Genomic DNA, 20,647 nt, shown 5'->3' with positions numbered 1-20,647 from the left:
AAGGCGGGAGATAATGGAGCAGAAACACATCAGGCTTTAGTATCTGAGGCAGGACAACCAGCAGAGGAACAAATAAACACCCCTATAAACACTGAGAGAATGGTACAGCCCACTTGGGAATCATCTATTCAGTGAGTGGCACAGTCAAACTAGACGAAAACACAGTAAATAGATCGAGCCGGGTGTGTGGCTCCGTTTTAAAAGAACACATTATTGTTAATTTTGTCATTTTGGCTTGACCACACGGATTTAAGGTGCACAGTGCAGAGTGGAATATTTGAATTGTACATGATCCAGTGGTTTAACCATATAACACCACACACCACTTTACAGATTTGATAGCCTGTTTATGTATGTTTCAGTTTTTGAGCATGTGTGCATGGGTGCATGCATGTACTGTCCGTGACATCTTGGTAGCTGTCAGCAAAGGGCAGCCACATATGCAGGACCATGATTTGACAGCTGATTGGCGGATGGACTCCCCCCCCCCCCCAACATTTGTCATGGCAACCACAAGGGACATTGTCAGGCTGTCAGCTCGTACTCTCACACTGGCAAGCACAGGTCCCATTTGGGCTGTACAGTTCTCTTCAAAACCGTAAGTTTTGAAGAGAACTTTCTGTTGATTCAGAAAGTTGTAACAACAATCCAACTGTGTTGTTTGCAAGGAATCCAAACCATGCTCGAGCAGTGTTAGTGCAAAAGAAGAGGAAGTTTGTGGACGCATAGGGTATTTTTTTGGAGTCACATCTGGCACAAGACTACAGCTGACTATGGTTGTGTGTGTTGTCGTATTATAAATGTGTCCATACATGTCCATACCGTTTGTCTTTGATATGAAAAATGTGTATATGAAAATGTTTGTGGGTGCAGAGAAACCTTAAGTACTTAAGTCCATGTTTCCACACAATACACTGAGTCGAAATCTTCTTTCAGAGGCTCTGTAGCTAATCACAGTTATTGGTAATCAAACAACAGCTTCTCCATTAAGAGTTCAAAGTAGAAAACTTGAGCAATACAATCCCAGCGCGGGATGTTATAAGTTTCCAACTGTCTGCCAGCATTTCCTTTCCTCGAACCATTACAGAAACATTACTCGAGATCCATTTCAGAGACACATTTCTCACAGCAAACCTGCCGTCTGGTTCTCCTACAACCTCTAGGGATACAAGCTCCATGTCACTTTAAAATACCTCCACTACAGCGAAACCATAGTGACCCAAAAGATCAAGCCTCTACTTGACACATTGCTCAAAGAGAAGCAGCTAATGCAGTTCTTCATCTTATCATTGTCCTCGGGCACCGTCTCGCTAAAAGAGTGCTTGTGTTGTTTTCTATCACAGGCAATTGGCAAAGCTGTTCCAGAGATTCAGAAACTTAACTCTAATTTGGTTCTTCTTTACTGCTATTTCATTTCACCACCTGCACGGTGATTCTCAAACAGCAAACAGCTCTGATCCCAGCAGAGAGATGAGCTCGAAACAAGATCCAGACTTATAGGCTGCAGATTCTTCCCCCACAGTACAGTCCACCATTTTGTTTTTGCCGTATCAGTGGTAATGTTGTGCAGGTGTGATGTTGCCTTGCCTTGTACGGACCTTTTGTGACAGGGCTGATGTTTGCTGATGCAGACCATTACCAGTGTTTCATCCATCCATCCATCCATCCATTAACTCCCCTATATGGAAAAGGTCTCAGCCTAAGATAAGGCTAACATACAGAGACAAACTCACGCTCACATTCACACGTACAGTCAATTTAGGGAGTTCATTCGATATAAAGCCTCTAAACTGTGGAAGAGACATTTTATTTGTTAATAAAAATGGACAAAAATCTTATGCTAGGAAGTAAGAAAAGAGAACATTGAATAGCCTCCAGGATGGCCGTTTGAATGAAAGTCTACGGGAAAATGAGTCTGAGTTGATGTATAACGTCAGCAGATGTTCAGATGTCTCAATCGCTATAGTTTCAGGTCTTCTTCAATATTTTTTAAATAATGTCCCGATGGTGAAACATGGCACATAATATGAGTGGACACCAGCGTGTTTGACAGCCGGTGTCATCTGATAGGAGCCTGGTTACAGGTGACACCTCTGAACTTGTCTTTGAAAAGCACCAACATGACATGTTTCTGGAGGCTTCAAAACACGAGATCGAATTCTTATGATGACATAAGGTGACATCTCAACTGATTGCCATTTGGGAAGGAAGTCCCAGTACCGGGAGACGTGCATCGCTGCACCATAGGTGCACTCGATGTTTCATGACATCAACAACACGGCAAAAAAAACAGGCAGTGTTACAAGAGCCGATTACTCTGTAAGAGCTGATTATGATGTGACCTTTAAAGAAAGCCAAACCTGAACACTCTTGAACGCACTGCAAAACTGAGAAGGCTGAAAAGGATCGTCTTAAATGTTTTTTGATATTTTAGGGAAGGCCTTTTCACCCACTCTCAATGGCTAACTGCTCTAATTGATACCTTAAAACAAAACTGTGGGAAAAGACTTCATGGATAATTATATATACTGTTTTAGTAGGTGCTCTCTTCTAATGAATCAATGAAATTTAAAAAAAAAAAAACACAACACATTTGAAGTTTAAATTTTGTTTTTTTTAAATTAGGTTTAACTGAACAGTTACAGGCTGTGTTTTTCAAAAATCTCCATCACAGCCCTACAACAATCAACTAAAAAGTGACTCCAAGCAGCTTCGGCTTCTCATTCTTTCAGTCAAATATATTTCTCTCTATTGTCCAAATGCCTGTGGGGCCTTTACCTCAGAATCACACATTCCAGTTTTGTGGGAGTCTCTTTTTTCTGTGAGGGGTGCTGTTCATCCGTGTGCAGCTGGGGAACAGCTCTCATCACTGACCCATTTAAACACAGTGTGGTTGCGAGAGAGTGGTGAAAGTAGGACAGAAAAAAAAAAAGTTTCAGGCGCAGCGTGAGAAAAACTCACAGGCAAACACATGTGTAACACACCTTTGTGTCTTACCTCCCTCGAGATCTGCTGTGTCTGCCCTTTAGGTTTGTTTCTCTCTGTCTTCATCTCTGCACATTATGGCCTTATATCAAACCTCACCTTCAGAGACCATTAGAGCTTAGTTTTGTCTTAAAACATGCATATGGAAATGTAGGTTTGTTTTTTGTTTTTTTAAAGACGTGATGGCTATAACTGAACTACAGCACATCAGTGACAAACCTGATATACACTGAAGGGATTCAAAGTTGCAGCAATAATAGTTGATTTAAATATGCACAATGCCAAAACAAAAGGACAAAATAAACTAGCATCTTAGTAATCTTGAATGAATAATATATGTGTATACATATATATATATATATATATATATATACACATATAGTATATACATATACTGTATATATACATATATGCATACATATATAAGACTACAAATACCTGGTCACACATTCTAAATTATTTGACTATTTTTTACGTTTGCTCTTTGTAATCAAAAAAGAAAGATACAGACACTATTCTGTTCTTTCACTTTCTCTCACACTCTGATCAAGGACTCCTGTGTTCATTGGGGGACAAATCCATAGATAAAAGTGAGCTCATGTCCTCTCTATTGGTCTGTGTGACTTGCGACTGTGTGATTTATGTTTACACAAACTGCGAGAGACAATCGGTCTGGAGAGACGGCTGTGTAAGAGGCAGGTGACAGAAGCACAGAAGGATGGTGGCAAATACAAGAGGAAGGAGAGAGGACATTTAAAGCAAGATGAGACAAGAGAATGAAAAAGGAGAGGAAGTACAGGCGGATTGTGCGTTGGAGACAGACCAAAGAAGGAAGGATGGAGAAGAAGAAATGGAAATATGAAATATTTTTTAACCCCTTCATCACTCGTGCATGAAAATTGACAAAGACAAAACAAGTACCTTTCCACTAATCTAAAGTTGATCAAAACCCGCATGCATGAGTCATTTGACTGGAGAGTGAATTCCAATTAAACACATTCCCACTGGTGAAAACCTGCTTAAACCCAGGTTTAAATGAGGTTTTTGACCAGTGATAATTGGGTAGAGGGAGAGAATGGACAAGACTGATGACAGGGTTGGAGGTGGAGTGATTGAAAGGAGGAGGAGTTCACTGAGAGAGAACCAATGCAAGGTTAGCTGAGGTGGAAAACATCACTCAACTCCATCGTAAATAAAGACTGGAGAGAGTGTGTGTGTGTGTGTGTGTGTGTGTGTGTGTTTGAAAGAGAGAGGAGATTCATGGGGGTGCATTAATGAAGCAACTGCAGATGACCTGAAATACCTTATACTGCAAAAGTACATCACAACCTGAGGATGAGAAATACTTTACTAAGATATAAATGCTTTTACAAATGTTAAAGATAAAATAGTTTCTCTTTCAGTCAGTGCGTTTACATGCATGTTAAAAATCAGATATTAGTTGGACTTAGATCATAATTTGGTTTTCTTAATGTCATAAGCGGTCACACAAACCAATGGTTATGTTTCTCATGTGTTTCCTGTTTGACTGGGGAAAAAGGAAGCTTGCTAGCTTCTAAAAGGACTATTCTTACTGCATGAATTTACACAGAAGTCAGTGGAGTTAGCTGCGATGAAGCATCAAAAGATGAAATGTGATGCAGCGTAGAAAGTTAAAGGATAAGGAATCACAGAATGAACCCTATGGTCAATTAACAGTCACCAAGTTACCTAATCCCACGATAATTAATCGATTACTAAATTAATCGATAACTATTATGATAGTCGATTCATCGGTTTGAAGTCGTTTTCATGATTAAAACAAGATTTCCGATTGCTTAAGTTCATTAAATGTGAGTAATTTCCTCATTTCTTTGCTCATTTAATCATAATCCTCAGTTAATCATTTTGGTTTGTGGACAAACAAGACATTTGAGAACATCACCATTTCCAGGTTTGACGAACACCAATCACCAATCTGCCGATTATGAAAATCATCGTTAGTTGCAGCTCTAACTCAAAGCAGAACAGTTATCAGAAAGTAAAACCAGGTAAAAAAAAAAAGCAGCAAGCAAGGAGGAGAAATGAGGATAGCGAGTTGTTGTATTATTAATTGTAAAAGTACAGAAGTGAACTATGCTTCCATTAGTGGATCTGTCGTTCCTCTTGCTGCTCTCATCCTCTATTTTGGTTCCGACTTCTTTCTGAATGGATAAGCATGACTCACCCAGTCTTTAACCTCCTCCTCTCTCCTTCTCATGTCACCTTGTTTCTGGCCCTAAATCTCACATCTCAGTCTTTCTTTTTTTGCTGGTGTTTTCATTTTGGTATTTACAGGTAGAAATGGAGCAAAGTGAGAGTGTTGGGTTCTTAGAGACCCTTTATATATATATATTTTTTTTTTTATCCTTATTCTATACGATTCATGGTGTGCATGCATGTACATGAGTGTGAGCAGGTGTGCATGTGTGTGGAGTTGTATGTAATTAGCATGTAACAGTGAGCAGAGTAATGTGATAGTGTGAACATAATGTATATAATCTGGTTTGCATGTGTGTATGTGTGTGTGTGTTTGCATAAGTATAGAGAACAAATGTAGGGTTATATGTGTGTAGCACTGGTTCCTATCTTGTCCGTGTGTACTGTAAATCTAAATCAGACCAGTTGCAGATGTTCCTTTGTGGCATTTGTTTGTCTAGAGTTTACTAAATGTCACACACTTTATGGAACATTATGCAGCTTCTGTGTTCTGTTAAATTCTTCTTCTGGCTGTTGCTTCGCTTCATTACCCTGTGCCTCTGTGGGTGTCTCCCTGCACATCAATTTACAAACTGTTATTCTCAGATTTCTTTCTCCAAGCGAGATAAATGAGTGGTGGAGATAGCGGGGAGAAATTAGAAGTGGGAATAAGGTAAAGGGACGGAAGAGGAGGAGACAATACTGAAACTGTTACATAAAACAAACAAAACACTTCTCCATTAGCCCTAATGGCACCCACAGTGCTGACACCAACCTTTATGGCAACCAATCAGCTCTGTGGAAACCCATCACACATGTGCGCACACATAATTAACATCATACGGAGAAACTCATTAAATTACCAGTGTTAACCATTTGGCCACTGTGGCATTTGCCTGAGGCAGAGTGTTCAGCGAGGCTGTGTGAGCCTGAGTGAGAAGCCACACTAATAAAATGGTTACTATAGCAGCAAACAATTAATCTTGTGTGAATATTAATAACATCACAATAAAATCAACTGGCAGTGAAGTCAATTCTGAAGGCCGCTCTAGATTGTACGGCAGACTTATTCTAGCTTTCTACTGATTCTGATCATGCACATCAAATACCTGCACCTACAGAGATTAAAGGCCACAGTCCTAAATCAGTGCCCTTAAGTTGTAGACACACACACACACGCACGCACACGCGCACACACACGCACATGCACACACACACGCACACGCACACACACACACACACACACACACAGGTGGACTGGATGTGTGTAATAATTGTTGAGACAGCAGTGAAGGCATCTGTGAAAGCCTAACTGACAGACTGGACACAGAAATGGCCTCATTCACTCATTCACTGGCAACTGCTTATTGGGTGAGTCGCATATGTGTGTGTGTCATGGTGTGTCATCACTCTGACCTTCATGCGGCGGTTGTTTTCACCATCAGCCACTCGCGTATTCCTTTTCATGTATTGCTATGTTGAACCCTGAGCTGAGAATATACTGTAGATGTACAGACAGTAATACGGCAAAGAACTGACCGCCAAGAGAAAAGTGGTATAGGAAGAGTGCGCTGACTAAACTGGGAAGGAAGCAGGTTAACGGCAAAAGAGAAAAGGAAGAAAGGAATTAAGTAGAGAAGCAGAAAGGAGGTAAGTCAGGGTGAACTGTATGTGTTTGCTCCGAGAGACTCTGCCTCCTCCTTACATATTTTATCTCTCTGGCTATTTATATACTCACATATATATATATATATATATATATATATATATATATATATGAAATTTGAAGAAAAAACGTTGTTGAATTGTTAATAATTAAAGCAAGCCCTTCCCTCCATTTATCTTGTCCATTTTTAAATGTGCAGCACATCAGCACTGCAAGAGAGTGACCAACAGAAAAAGAAGAAATAAGAAGAAAGTGGTCGGCTTTAGCATGACACACGAGCCTGGGTCACATTTACATCCACATTTAAAATATTAAACAGCATTTTCTTATCTTAACTAATCTATCTAAATAACCTAATTTGAATGAATGGGCTTTACACCTGTTATAAGTGTTCTAATAAATACTATTATGGTTAAGCCTGCACCCCCTCCTTCTTTCTCTACTGTTCCACTTCCCATCTTTGTGTGTGTGTTCGCTTGTCTTCCCTCTGGACTGGAGGCTACGCATGATTCAGTTCAGTTCATGTCTGGATTCTCCCCAGTCTCTATCTGACTCTCCCTCCATCTGTTCCCACTACACCCTTGCTCCTTAGTTAATGCATCTTCTGCTATTTCCTCTGTTTCTCTAAATGTCTCATCATCCACCTTATTTTTCTCCATTTTAAACACTTCTCCTGTCTGGTCTCATTCTAGGAATGTGGTCGATAGTACAGTAGGTGACGTCTATCCTCCCTCGCTTCTCTCCTACTTCATCTTCTCATTCTGTTTCATCCACTTCTTCTGGTGAACTGCAGGGCTTTACTTCACTTTGTATACACACACACAACATGTTGTATTTGGAGCTGAATGTGTATGCTAGCGTTAGTGGTCAATTTCTCACGGTCTAAATAATGTTCTTTCTTTCTCCTGTTCATGTGTAGTATTCATCACTGTCCTGTGCACAGTAGTAGTAGCTATATTTAACGCCGTGCATTATCTCCAGGTCTTTACTGTACTGTGTCATCAACAATGCATTACAGTACAGTACTATGAACAACTGCACTCCCCAGAGACCCTGAAGGCATCGTGTTTTCTCAAAGGAAACTCGTGCTGAGACTCACTCTCAGTTTGCCTTGTGACTGGCAAACTGTGACTTATTTGCCTCTTTTGGTTTTTTCTGTAATCAGTTTCTTCCTTCCATTCTTCTTCATCATTCTCCTCATGCTTTATTACTGCTCCAACTTTTCCTCCCTTCCTTCCTTTCTCCCTTCCTTTTTAATTTCCTTAATGACTCCCTTCTTTCCTCATGCAGTCCTTTAGTACTCTGCATGCACGCACTGCATATCTTTCTATACCTTGACATCCTTCCATTCCTTGGTTCCTTGGTCTAGGAAAAGGTGAACATTTCAGATAAATTCCATGCTAATGATTCATTATTGTACACTTTGTGCATTGACAAATAAATATGATGTGATGCAACATAAAATCTGACAAAGGACAGAAGTTTAACTTTGATTAAAAGCCACAACTGCTTTCATTCCTTACATGCTTCCCCTCCCGCTCTCTGTCTTACTTGTTTTGCCTTTAATCTTTTGTCCTAATTCTCTTTTGAACCAATTATCAATGTAGAGATTAGGGTACCACTCGTGTGACTGGCACTGGATTATCAGGGGTCATCTGTTTTATTTTTAAAGGAAAACAGAGACTTTGCAAATGTTAATTAAGGGCCCACTTTAATGCATTTTATTGCAGTAATCACATTTGGCTTCTCCTATGCCATTCTCCCACCAGGTTTGTTGGAGCTGTTGCTTAGTCAGGAAGTACAATAAATAAATGAAGCTGTAACTCTGATGAGAGATTTTGATAATTCTGCCGATTCTTCATTTTACAGAATCACTCGGCCTGTATCAGTTTAGACTTTGCATTATGTTCACAGTGCAGCGCGGTGTGTTCACCTGCCCAACACTAATAAACTGTCTTTATGAAACATGTTCTCCTACAAGTGAAGCTGTTTTATTAACATTTCTACAGTAAACTTTGTGTAGCCTCAGGTGTATTACACTTCCTTTGATTTTAAAAACGATCAAAGAAATCTAAAAGTCAAGTTCTTAAAGTAACTTTCTTTGACTTCATTTGATTCCCAATTAAGATAAGAGTTGCTTACACTGCTAATATGGACTTAAAACCAGTTGTAACAAATTGATAACATTTTAAAAGTGTGACTAACTGCGAAGAAGAAAATCTTTTTTTTGTAATTTGTTATTTTCATATTTTATGAACTCAGTCGCCTGTTAAGAACCACTGCTGCCTTGCCATGATGGAGGTCATCTCCTGGACCATTTACAAACATTATATTAATTGCACAGAAATACATTATCAACACGTGGCCATGGTTTAAAAATATACCAGAATTTACCTTTGTATTTCTAAAAATGCCTTTATAGATACCACCCATCGCTTAGAAGCCACAGCTGTTGCATGGTCATTGTGCATTTACCAAAATCAAGTGAAAACCTGCATGTTGTTACCGAGCATTTCTTCAATATGTTTGCACTAATTAGCAGTAGCAGAATACCAATCTCTTCTTTGGAAATTGTCCTGTGACACGCTCTTTGGAATTAATGGCTCAAAGTGACGGCAAAGAGGCAATGATATTGCATTACTTACACTAAAAGAAAATGAGACATCATACTGTATACAGGCCTTTGAGAGGGAGGCTTGAATTATTTTTTTGTTGTGAAGTTTAAGTCAAACCAAGAAAAGAATGAATTTTGATTAAAATACTAATAACGTGGGAAATGATTGGCATGAGACCCAGCTCAGTTCACTTTCAAGGTGCATGCATGTACATCACTTCATCTATACTGCACTGTGCCCACAGACCTGCAGAACATGGGAAGTTGAGGATTGAAGAGAGTAATAGAGGAGGCCAGAGAAAGTATTGAGAACTTAATAAATAAATAAATAATGAATAAAAATGTAAATGGATGGAGAGAGATGGAGATATTTAGGAAGACAGAGAGGTAGTTAGATGGAAATCAATAGCGCAAAAACCAAAAGGGCTTCGAGCACAGAAATAGAGAGTGTGTAAAAAAAGGGAAAAACGAATTCAGACAGTCTAAAGTCTGAAATTACATATCGGCTTCGAAACACCGACGATGATAAATGAGTTAGAATGGACAAAAGAGAGGATTTCTCAAAAGGGAAGACAAAGATGAGAGGTCCTGGCCTAACTGCATCCACGCAATAAAGAAGTTCAACAGTGGAATGAATAGCATTTTCTGTTTGGGTTGAAGGGTATCGATTGTCTGGAAGGAGATGACTCAGAATGTGTCTGTTCTTAACTACAACAAGCAGTCATTGTACAGTATGTCTTAAACACATGCATATGTGTACACTGCTTTGTGTGTATTGTATAGGTAACAGTGCTCTTACCTCGACCAGATGTGGCGTGGGGTTGAAGCCACACAGGTTACACACTTGGCTTTGACACTGCGTACAGGTGTTGTAGTTGGGTGGGTCAGGGCTGTTGATGTTCAGCTCCGTTTTGCAAAGCGGGCAGTTCACTTTAGGCTTCACAGGTTCTGGAGCGGGTACAGGGGCTGCCACAGGCTCCTGCCTCTGTGTCACTTTCTGCAGATGAGCAGGTGTTTGCTGCTGTTGTTGTCCGTGGGGTTGAGGATGTCCTTGCTGCCCTTTTTGATGATGGACAGGTAACTGCTGTTGCATCATACCTTGTTGATGGGGAATGTTCTGATGTTGCTGCTTCTGAGTTGGAGCATGAAGCCCGCCCATTTGGGGACCTCCCATTTGTGTGGGAGCATGAGGGCCTCCCATTTGAGTTGGACCATGAGGGCCTCCCATTTGAGTTGGACCATGAGGGCCTCCCATTTGAGTTGGAGCATGAGGGCCTCCCATTTGAGTTGGAGCATGAGGGCCTCCCATTTGAGTTGGACCATGAGGGCCTCCCATTTGAGTTGGAGCATGAGGGCCTCCCATTTGAGTTGGAGCATGAGGGCCTCCCATTTGTGTGGGAGCATGAGGGCCTCCCATTTGAGTTGGAGCATGAGGGCCACCCATGCCAAATGGTTTGGGTGCAGCGGTTCCTTGTTGAGGCTGCTGCCTGATGTCAGTAGTTGCATTGCTGAACACCACCTTCCCTCGTGCAGGGCTTGGCTGGGTGGAGGCAGTGGGCAGAGGGTCAACACTGATTAGTGTACTAGCCTGATTGAGCAGCGATGCTCCGAAGCCAAAGAGTTTGGTCAGGCCATCCTGGGCAGGAGGTGGCCCTTGACTCTGAGGTCTGTGGGCTGGCGAGGAGCCGGCACTTCTGGTATGGTCATGGTGCCGAGCCATTGGCTGGTGCATTGGGGAACCCCGACCCAAATCGGGCTGAGAGGGCGCTTTGGCCAGACCAGGAAGGGGAACAGCCCCAGGGTGGGGAATCCGTGGACCTCCAGGCTGACTGGGGCCTCCTTTGGGACCAGATCCTGTTGCTCCAGGACCCCTGTGGGGTAGTGGGTCAGACCTCATGCCCTGCTGAGAGGGCCCTATCTGTGTCTGGGGGCCGCCAGGGCCTGGGTGTCTCTGTAAGCCTGGGGAGGCCTGAGGCTGAGTCTGCAGTCCTGGCTGGGATGATGGGTAGGTCTGAGACTGAGATTGGGGATACTGCTGGGACTGAGAGTATGGCTGGGCCTGGGAATAGGCCTGTGTCTGGCTGTAGGGCTGAGACGACGGCTGCCGCTGCTGCTGACGCTGGGTGGACTGACTCTGTACTAGAGGTTTTGGCTGTGCTGCTGCTGCTGCCGACTGCGTTGGCTGAAGTGTGGGCTGCTGCGGCTGGACGATGGGTTTGGCCTGGTGGGAGGGAGAGTGAATCTGCTGTTGGCTCTTAGAGCGAGGCGTGGTCATATCAATGCCAAGAGCTCTTTGCATCTGACAGTTCAGACACAACCACTCCTGGACCTGCAGACAGAGAACAGACAGGTTTGATGTTATTATATCTGAATATACACTTACTCAGAGAAAGCCGTTTTATTTTGTCTGCATAAAATATTTTAAACCCAAGACTTAGAAACTGTTCCAGTTTATTACATGGAAATATCCCTCTATATTTCTCTACATCTTAGCAATATTTGCAAACCCCATTGGAATTCAAATATGGTTCTACACTTACACACTTTATACCAAATATAAAACAGTGCTTTGCAGAGCAAGGTTTGTTGATTAATGTCAGAAAAGTCTAAACAATGACAGATGAGCATAACACAGAGGAAAATCAGAGGCAGACAAGTAAAAAAAAAAAAAAGTAAGCAAAAGATGAAATGTAAAAAACACAATTCATCTCTGTAAAGACAGAGCTAATTATTAATATTGTCTATCTATCTTGCCCATAGGCCATTGAGTTTCTCTTTCAAAGCTGATTGCTATTGATTACTTTAAGTGTCACTGATGACTCAGACAGTTTAGTCCAGTAACTCTAATCATAAAAACCACAAGAACTTTCTCTTCATTTATCTAACTTCAAAGCTGGACATTATGCATGAAAGTAAATGCATTTGGATGGTTAAACATCAAATATGGTCACATTTTCTTGCTGTGAGAAACACAAGTGCAGAGAAATAGTTGTAATCAACCAGAAATAGAGAGATAGATAGAGAGAGAGAGAAATAAATCAACCACAAATTGACTGCAGCACTGAGTGATTGCCGAGCTGAAACCACAACCTGAGTGAAAAGCATTACATCTCTCACAGACACTCATACATTACGCAGCGCACAGGTATACACTCAGAAATCAAGTGCAAGCACAATCAAGACACACAAAAAACACATAGGATACATTGTCGAACGGAATGAAGCGACAGCAGCCTTCGCCATCTACAAATAAACATGAAACATCACCCCTCCTCCTATTCCTCTTCTCCTGTCTTCCTCGTTCCTTCTCTTCTCCTTCTTCTTCTTCTTCTTCTTCAGATGAGAGCTGATACTCCCTCGTGTCCGGACCTTGGCTTGGCTCTCTAATTTCTCCCGACTGCTTAAAACACACAGCTCCTCTCCAAGCTGTGTCAGCCTGCTCTCATCCTGTCTGTCCTTCCGAAGCTTTGCATGCACCACTGCAACCCAGCTGCCATTAACAGTGCTATTTTAGCTCCCCTGAAGCCAGAGCAAAGATAGTAAATCTCTGCACGTTTCAAGGGTTCCTCCCATCTCCTCCTTACCCACAATGCAATGCACAGCAGTACTGTATCACCCCCCGTCTGCTATCAACTAATCACCCCCCCCCACCCTGTTATGAGACAAGTTTACTCCTTGAACTGAGGGGATGTGGAAGCACAGGGGAAAAAAGAAGCAAATACTGAGCTTTTTCTGTCTGGCATTTTCTAGCTTGACAGCATCACTGATCCCATGTTGTTAACTCAGAGGCTAAACCCACTGCTGCGCCCTCACATATTCATTTCCTCCTTAACATATTCCCTTTGTAGCTCTCTCTCTTCGGCTTCTGCTACTCCCCCCCCCCCCCCCCCCAAACACCCCATTTTTACACTAATTTCTCTGCTCGTTCTCTAATCAGGTTGAACATGTAGGTCTTGTTCCCTGAATGGCTGAAGTGGAAAGATATCGAAAGTATAATTTTGCTGTCCAGGCTCCTCCCATGTTGGGCAGCCATAATTACATCTGATGAGGATGGCAAGAGGGAGATGGGGAGCGGCGTAGGGAGAAAGAATGGGGGGTCTGATTTTAATGAGTCCCTGTCTGCCCCACCCCTGAAGCCAGCATCAGGAGAGAAGCGTATACAAATGAGGGATAAAGTGAAAGATGGAGGGATGGTAAAGAGCGGAGAGAAAATGGAGAGGGAGCAAAGCACAGTGGTGAAGGAGTCAGCAGTTTGGGGGTTTTTTTTAAATCCAGGCAGCTCCTCTGCTCTCATCATGTCAAGCTTAATCAACAACACAGCAAACACAGAATAGCCACATCTGTTTCACTGTGGTTAAAACCAACGGATCCTTTCATGTGATGTTGCTCCCACGTGAGGAAGGTATGGTGAGGGATGAAGAGTCATGGATTTACCCCTATACAAACAAAACCTTCTGCATAGTTGTTGTTTTTATAGGTAAAGTGACCCCTAAATGCAGACAGATATAACAGGACACAGAGTAGATGAACAAATCTACAACAGGTTTGCACATGGAGGTCAGCGAGGACACAATGTCTCTGTCTTCCATCATAAATTACCAGCCTGCTGCCGAAGACAAAACACAGACAAGAAAAAAAAAATCAAACATTGTCAGCGTAGTAGCCATCACTTGACCCTCCAAAAACCGCCTCGCAGTCAAATTAAGAGTGCTGATATTAATGTGGAAACCTCTGCTCTGACACAGATTGATAAGCCTGTCATAGGACATCTGCAATAGGTGTCTCATGTCTCAGTACAGGCATCGCCTCAAGTTGTAGCCCATATTTGCCCCTGTGTGTGGAATCTCGATGTGTGGGCCACACTCAGTCAATTTAATACAAATATAAATAGATGTCTGTTTTGAGAGGAAGAAAATAAGCCATGAGCAAACGTTTGACTCTCCACACTTCAACAGGAGGGAAGGTACTGATAAATATTCCTGCCTGTTTTTGTGTTTTCAAACTTCTCAGTTCACACACTTAAAGGGAAATGGACACATAAATGTACTTATATGATGAATGGAATTACTATAATAGTATTCATGAAAAAATAGTAAAGCACTAAATGTGTTTCTTTTGTTTGTAGCATTAGCATTTTTGCAAACTTGTGAAACCATGCTAACATCTTTCTGAACAATAAATAAATCAATGAATAAATCAATGAATGACACTGAAATTTAACCTATTACGATTTTACTTTTTACAAAATGCCTTCCACACACTCGTTGCATTAGCCTGACTTAAACCAAACATTTAAAATACACGTCAATCCAAACGTATTAAGGCATTAAATCAAATTGCTCAAAACTCAACATTCTCAACTGTTCTGTAGCGAGTGGTCAATTATCCAGTTTAAAATTATAACATTATATTCCATATTCATGATATTTCAAAACAATTCAAAATAAAAGTGCTTGTCTTGATGTGGAACGATGTATATGTCCCAATAAAAACACATTTATGATGCAAATGAATCAACATGAATGTAATGTTAATAATGTGGCAATTACAACCGTGTGTCATTATTATGATAACAAAAAGCATCACTAGCAAATACAGTGTATTTAGTATTATCTTCGTTGCAGCTGTGCCTCAGCCACACTCCTGTTTTCATCATGACATGATATTAAGTGTGGGCTGCATGCAATTGATTTGGGGCCACATGTGGCCCGCGGGCCGCCAGTTTGACACCTCCGCACACCAGCAAGATGAAAGCATGGCTGGACACATGTCATTCAATAAAATGATTCCCCACTAGTGCTTGTGGGAACAGTAATTCAATGGAATGGCGTAGTATGATCCAAAACACATTGACTCAGTAGCAACTGGATTAATATGAAGCACAGCGCACTTGGTCTGTCCTACAGATAAACAAAGTGGAGAGTGACACAAATAAATGAATTACACTGTGTGCCAGCTACAATATCTTTATATCCGTTATAATTTATGATAATTAGTCAACTTCATTCGGCTTCACTTATGGAGTAGCTATAAGCGAGTGGAAGTTCCACAGAGCAGAGTTCACTTCCACACGGATCAAACATGTCATCAATTTGCCACCATTTTGTCATGATAGAAGCTCTATTCTGCGACTGCCTGCCACACACCGAGTGTGACATTGACACGCGCGCACACACACACACACAGACACACAAAACCACACTCACATTGTGACCAGCTGCTGAAGTATTCACATAACACATCTCCAAACACGGAGCAGGTGTTAATGCTGTTTCATGGAGAAACCTCGAGGTGCGATTCACGACACCAGCAGACATTTCACCTCTTGGTTTCACTGAAAATAAAACGACAAACTTCAAACTACTTTCCACTCACGCTCTTAGTTCTCGTTTCAGTTTTGACAATGACTCCATATTCGGAAATGGTTTCTGGCAACATTCGTCTTTGCCGTGACGTTGCACAGTCACATATAACCCAGAAATTGAAATTGTGCAACCAGGCATAACCAGTCGTGTGCCGCTGGCAGCTCCACTGGAGCGTTTGGATGATTAATGCCTTATCCAGGGGCACCTCAGCAGATTCATTTAATGACACCTCAGACGCGAAGACAATCCTAGTGTGGTTTCTCCTTTCAATTGACCATGGCGCAAAGAGGCTCCAGTCTCATAAAATTAGTGCAGCAAATTGATCTCTGTGGTGTTCTTAAAGCTGCAGGCAAGGTTTCTGTACATTTATTATAATATACTGCTTTTACTGTACACTCAAGATTTGTCTCAGTTATGCCCAAGAACAAATACAGGCTTCAATCCATTTTTTTTTTTGTACCTTACTTTGTCAACAGTGTTCTGCTATATTATACAAATGACAGAAATCCTCACCCACCCACCCACTCACTCACTCACTCACTCCCTCGTTCCACATTGAATTCTAATTGGAAAATCATCAATGGCTTTTAACTTAAAACAACATGATGTTTTTCCTTCTGCAGTCTGCCAGACTGTCCCTTTCCCTAACCGTTGACAATAATTATTCTATCCCATCACAACAAAGACAAATTTATTTATAAGTATCAGTACAACATGTCCTCTTCGTTAAAGTATATCAAATTACCTATCTGCACGGGTAGATATCTTGGTTATGTTTGTGCCCCATCTTTTAAACACTGATGCAGGAACAAAGTTCCTGAAGTTGTGTGTTTTGTGTTAGAAGTGACGCAAAAGACTATTTAAAATCCGATTTGAACAGCCAAGGCATTCAGGCTGAGAGGCGTGTGGCTGGTTTTGCTGTCCAGACTTTCAAACCCAATTTGGTTAAAACCTGGATTGGCAAAAAAAATGAAAAGCCTAAACAAAGTGAAGCTGATTTCTTTCATAAAACTGTGGGGTGAAACAGCACCGCAGGAGGTACAGTCGATTATATTTTTACTGCACAATTACGCACACTCTCGAGAAACAGTGGTAGGTCTTTCATGTAACATGAAAGTGAGCTGGAATCAACCTGCCATGAGCTGTAATTGGCTCAGAGTGGCTGAAAATGTCACATGTGATGTGATGTCGTGTAAGAGAACGCCTGTCGTCAGCATTAGAATCTTTTTGTGGTCTGGTCTGGTCTGGTCTGGTCTGGTCTGGTCTGGTGTTGTGGTCCGGTCTGAGCGGCTCACATCAGCCGTCGTGAAAAGAGGCTGCACGCACATTCACATACACACATGTACACTCCATACACGTATATAAACACACAAATAATGACATGTGGTGCAGTACACGGCCTCTCATAGGGACATGCACACCGCTTTTAATAGAGCTGTCCATCAACGCGGCCTGCAGCACTTCAACGCATACGCTGAAGAGGGAGAGAAGGAAGGAGGGAGGGAGGGAGGGAGGGAGAAATGCAGCTCAAGGGTGGAGGTAACTTGAATGTAGTGGGATAGAGATTACCAGAGCAAGACAAGAGAGGACAGGAACTTTTGAGGCTGAGTCGTGTTCAATTCACAGGCATTTTTTTTTTGTTTCAAAGTGCTTCTGTATCCAGTACATGATGGAAAGATGAAAAAGAGCAGCTTTAAAAAATGAATGTAAAATAAGCAATTATGCAAATGAATATAGTCTATATCAAAGCGCGATGTAATAAGCCACAATAAGTCTTTTAATGTTTTACTCGAACTGGCGCATGTCTCACATCTCGCTTTGTCACACACCATCCCAGACACAATTTAAATCATTCTGCCTTAAATACTTGAAACATGTTTAATTCTAACAACGTAAGAATGTGGTCAAATGTTTGAGAATGCAATTTTTGTGAGAGAGGATTGACTCGTAAGATCATAGGTGCTGTAATAAATGGTTGACCAGAGCCTGACATTGTGTTCACACTGGCCAGATTTCTTTATGTAGTAAAGGTAAAGGTACCGTTTGTAGTTTTTTTGGCCTAAACATTCATCGAGGAGACTCTCCGTCCTTCTGATGCTGTTTGCATACAAACATAGTCACGATTGCTCGGAGCAGTTCACAGATCAATCAGTGTCAAATGGAAATGTATGCATGTATAGCACTATGTGCAAAGAATCAAAACAAGAAGACTGTATTGAGGACAGTACAGGACATGTACATGAGGAGATCCAAAACAGTAGCAATATAAATTTTAGTGACAGATCATTATCTGTGCTGTGTATGTGAAGGGTGAAGTACATGGGATGTAGCTGTAATTAGCTGTGTTCATTGCATGTGCTGCATTTATCATTTACTTTTAGTCACTGAGTGGAGGCTCTTATGCAGAGTGACTGCAGTGAGTGAGTGAGTTAACGGTGTGTCTGGCGGCTCACACTCATAGCAGCAGACTAATGTACTGATCAATATTCCACACAGAGAGAGGGCGTTCCAGGAAATATTCCCATGATGAAGATGCTACAGCTAATTATGAACACACACACACACACATGCAGATTCACACAGGAATTCTTCTTAGGGCACTACATTCACTTCCATTAATTTGGACAGCCGAAAACAAAGTGTCTTCATAACCTTAATCACCTAATGCTTAACCTTGACCTTGACCTTAATTAAGCCACACTTGAATCTAATCTTAGCTAAACTCAAGCATTTCTTTTAAAATTAGGAACCAGGTTGTTATTTGAAAAAAAATATTATGTGGATTTCACTACATAAGAGACTAATAGACTTCTGCAGAAAATTGTGTATATGTACATATATATGTATATATGTACATATATAGATATAGATATATCTATATATATATGTATATATATATATATATATATATATATTTGTTGCCTATATATATACCTCTATTGTGCTGAATTCGGCGTCAGCATGTTGCAGTTGTTTCAGCCATGTTCCAACATTTATGAGCGCCTCCTGTTTTACTGTTAGTGCACGCATGACATCAGCACACAAGTACAACGCCTCACATGTCACAAGCACAGTTGACCGCAAAGGTTTGTTCGTGATGTATTTTGCACAAAACTGATGCAGAGCCTTTGCCATAGCCTGTGTGGCCTAAATCAAGCTCAAGGAGTGTCCATGGAAAAGAGTGAACTCCAGCTTTGTTCAATTGCAGCTCTTAGTAAAGGTCAAGCTCTCCCTTTCTTTTTAAAGTTTGTGATCGGGTCATTCACGCTTTCATCTCCACCAGACTGGGTGTTAGCATCTCTGCACTGGCTCCCACTCTATTTTAGAATTCATTTTAAAATTCTGCATTTTACTTACCTCAGTGACCTTTGACATGCATATTCACTGTCACAATCACTGAGGTCTGCAACAAAAAAACAGTAAACTTGCTCCCACACTGACAGTTATTAAATCTGGACTAAAAACTCCTCTTATTCTGCTTGGTGTCCCCTGACTATGTATAAGAGTTGGCAGTTCTAGTGTGTTATATTTGTATTGATCTTTTACTGTGTGTTTTATTGGTTTTATATTCTGTTTTTATTGCTTTTTTTTGTTGTTGTTGTTTTTTAAATTTACATCGTTTCATATCCTGTCTATTGCATGTTGTTTTGCGATGTACGGCACTTCGGTGAAATAAATTTGGACCAGACTGGATTGCAGAGCTCTGTAAGGGGAGGCCCACAGAGTCAGAGTTTACAAAAACTCCTGCACAATATAACGTCTGAAAAACAAAAAACACAAACCTCGAAATGTAACATCTGAAGAAAAAGAAGAGGCTCTTCACTCATTGAAGACCGTATAGCTCTGCAGCTGACAGTTAATTCTCTGCTCGTCCTGACGAATGGACTGCTCACAAGCACACACACACACACGCACACACACAGACACACAAAATGGCCTATATCTCAGCTTGATTACATCAGCAAGCCAGGAGGAGAAAATCATAAAACACACTCACCTCTCACTTCTAAATCTACACACACACACACTCACACACCAACTGTGTCATTCATCCTTTCATCTGTTGCCTCCCCTCGCTGAAAAACTCGGCCTGGTCGATTGTATTGACCACTATCAGGCTATAATGCAAGTTGTTTAATTAAAATCTGCCTCAGCACTCTGAGTCTCATCCAGCATGATCACAGCCTCGGTGTGAACTCTGTGAGACAAAAGCACAAAACCTGTGCATATGTGGGTTGATGGTGGATAAATGGACGGACAGACAGACAGACAGTGTACGCACACATATATGCACACTTGTGATTAAAGATCTGGGCTGTGCTGTTAGATCAATAGTAGATTTGAGTCAACAACAACAACAACAATACCACTGGGTATTGTAATGGATGGATGCAGGAAAGTAAGACCTCATACAACACTTGGAAGATGGACACACAAATGGGAAGAGTGAACTGAGGAAGATGTTGAATAAGAAAAGAATGGAGGCAGGTTAGAGGGAATTAAATGAAGGGGGGGGGGGGGGGCTGTCAAAAGAAACAAGAGGACTGAGATAAACAAGAAAGAAGCTGCATGGATGCATTTTTTTATGAGATGATAAACAAAAAAGTCATGTTTCCTGATTGATTTGTGATGCATCCCCCACAGTAAGGAGAAAATAACTCCATGTGAATTTGCATACAGGAACTGTGTAATACGTTAAAACAAGCTCTATCTGGTGATTCCAACCACACTTCAGTGTTTCTTTTGGTCCATTTCTATGCCATGAAACAAGTAGTGCGCTTTTTCAGTTGTGCGATTATA

At 41.3% G+C, this 20,647-nt stretch overlaps 1 protein-coding gene across 2 annotated transcripts in view; it reads right to left on the bottom strand.

The window, feature by feature from the left end:
* Positions 1-20,647, bottom strand: part of bsna (bassoon presynaptic cytomatrix protein a) — an 86,968-nt gene that overhangs the window by 53,069 nt on the left and 13,252 nt on the right. For both annotated transcript variants that reach the window (XR_009241777.1, XM_058644035.1), the window contains exon 2: positions 10,282-11,811. Coding sequence is in view for 1 of the 2 variants with exons in the window: in XM_058644035.1 (XP_058500018.1) it covers positions 10,282-11,811 (1,530 nt within the window). In the remaining variant the exon portion in view is untranslated. The remainder of the gene's footprint in view (positions 1-10,281; positions 11,812-20,647) is intronic.

Source organism: Solea solea, chromosome 11 (genome assembly GCF_958295425.1).
Source record: "Solea solea chromosome 11, fSolSol10.1, whole genome shotgun sequence".
Classification (NCBI taxonomy): Eukaryota; Metazoa; Chordata; class Actinopteri; order Pleuronectiformes; family Soleidae; genus Solea; species Solea solea.
Note: the sequence above shows the minus strand (reverse complement) of the source record. Positions and strands in the feature narration are given on the sequence as shown.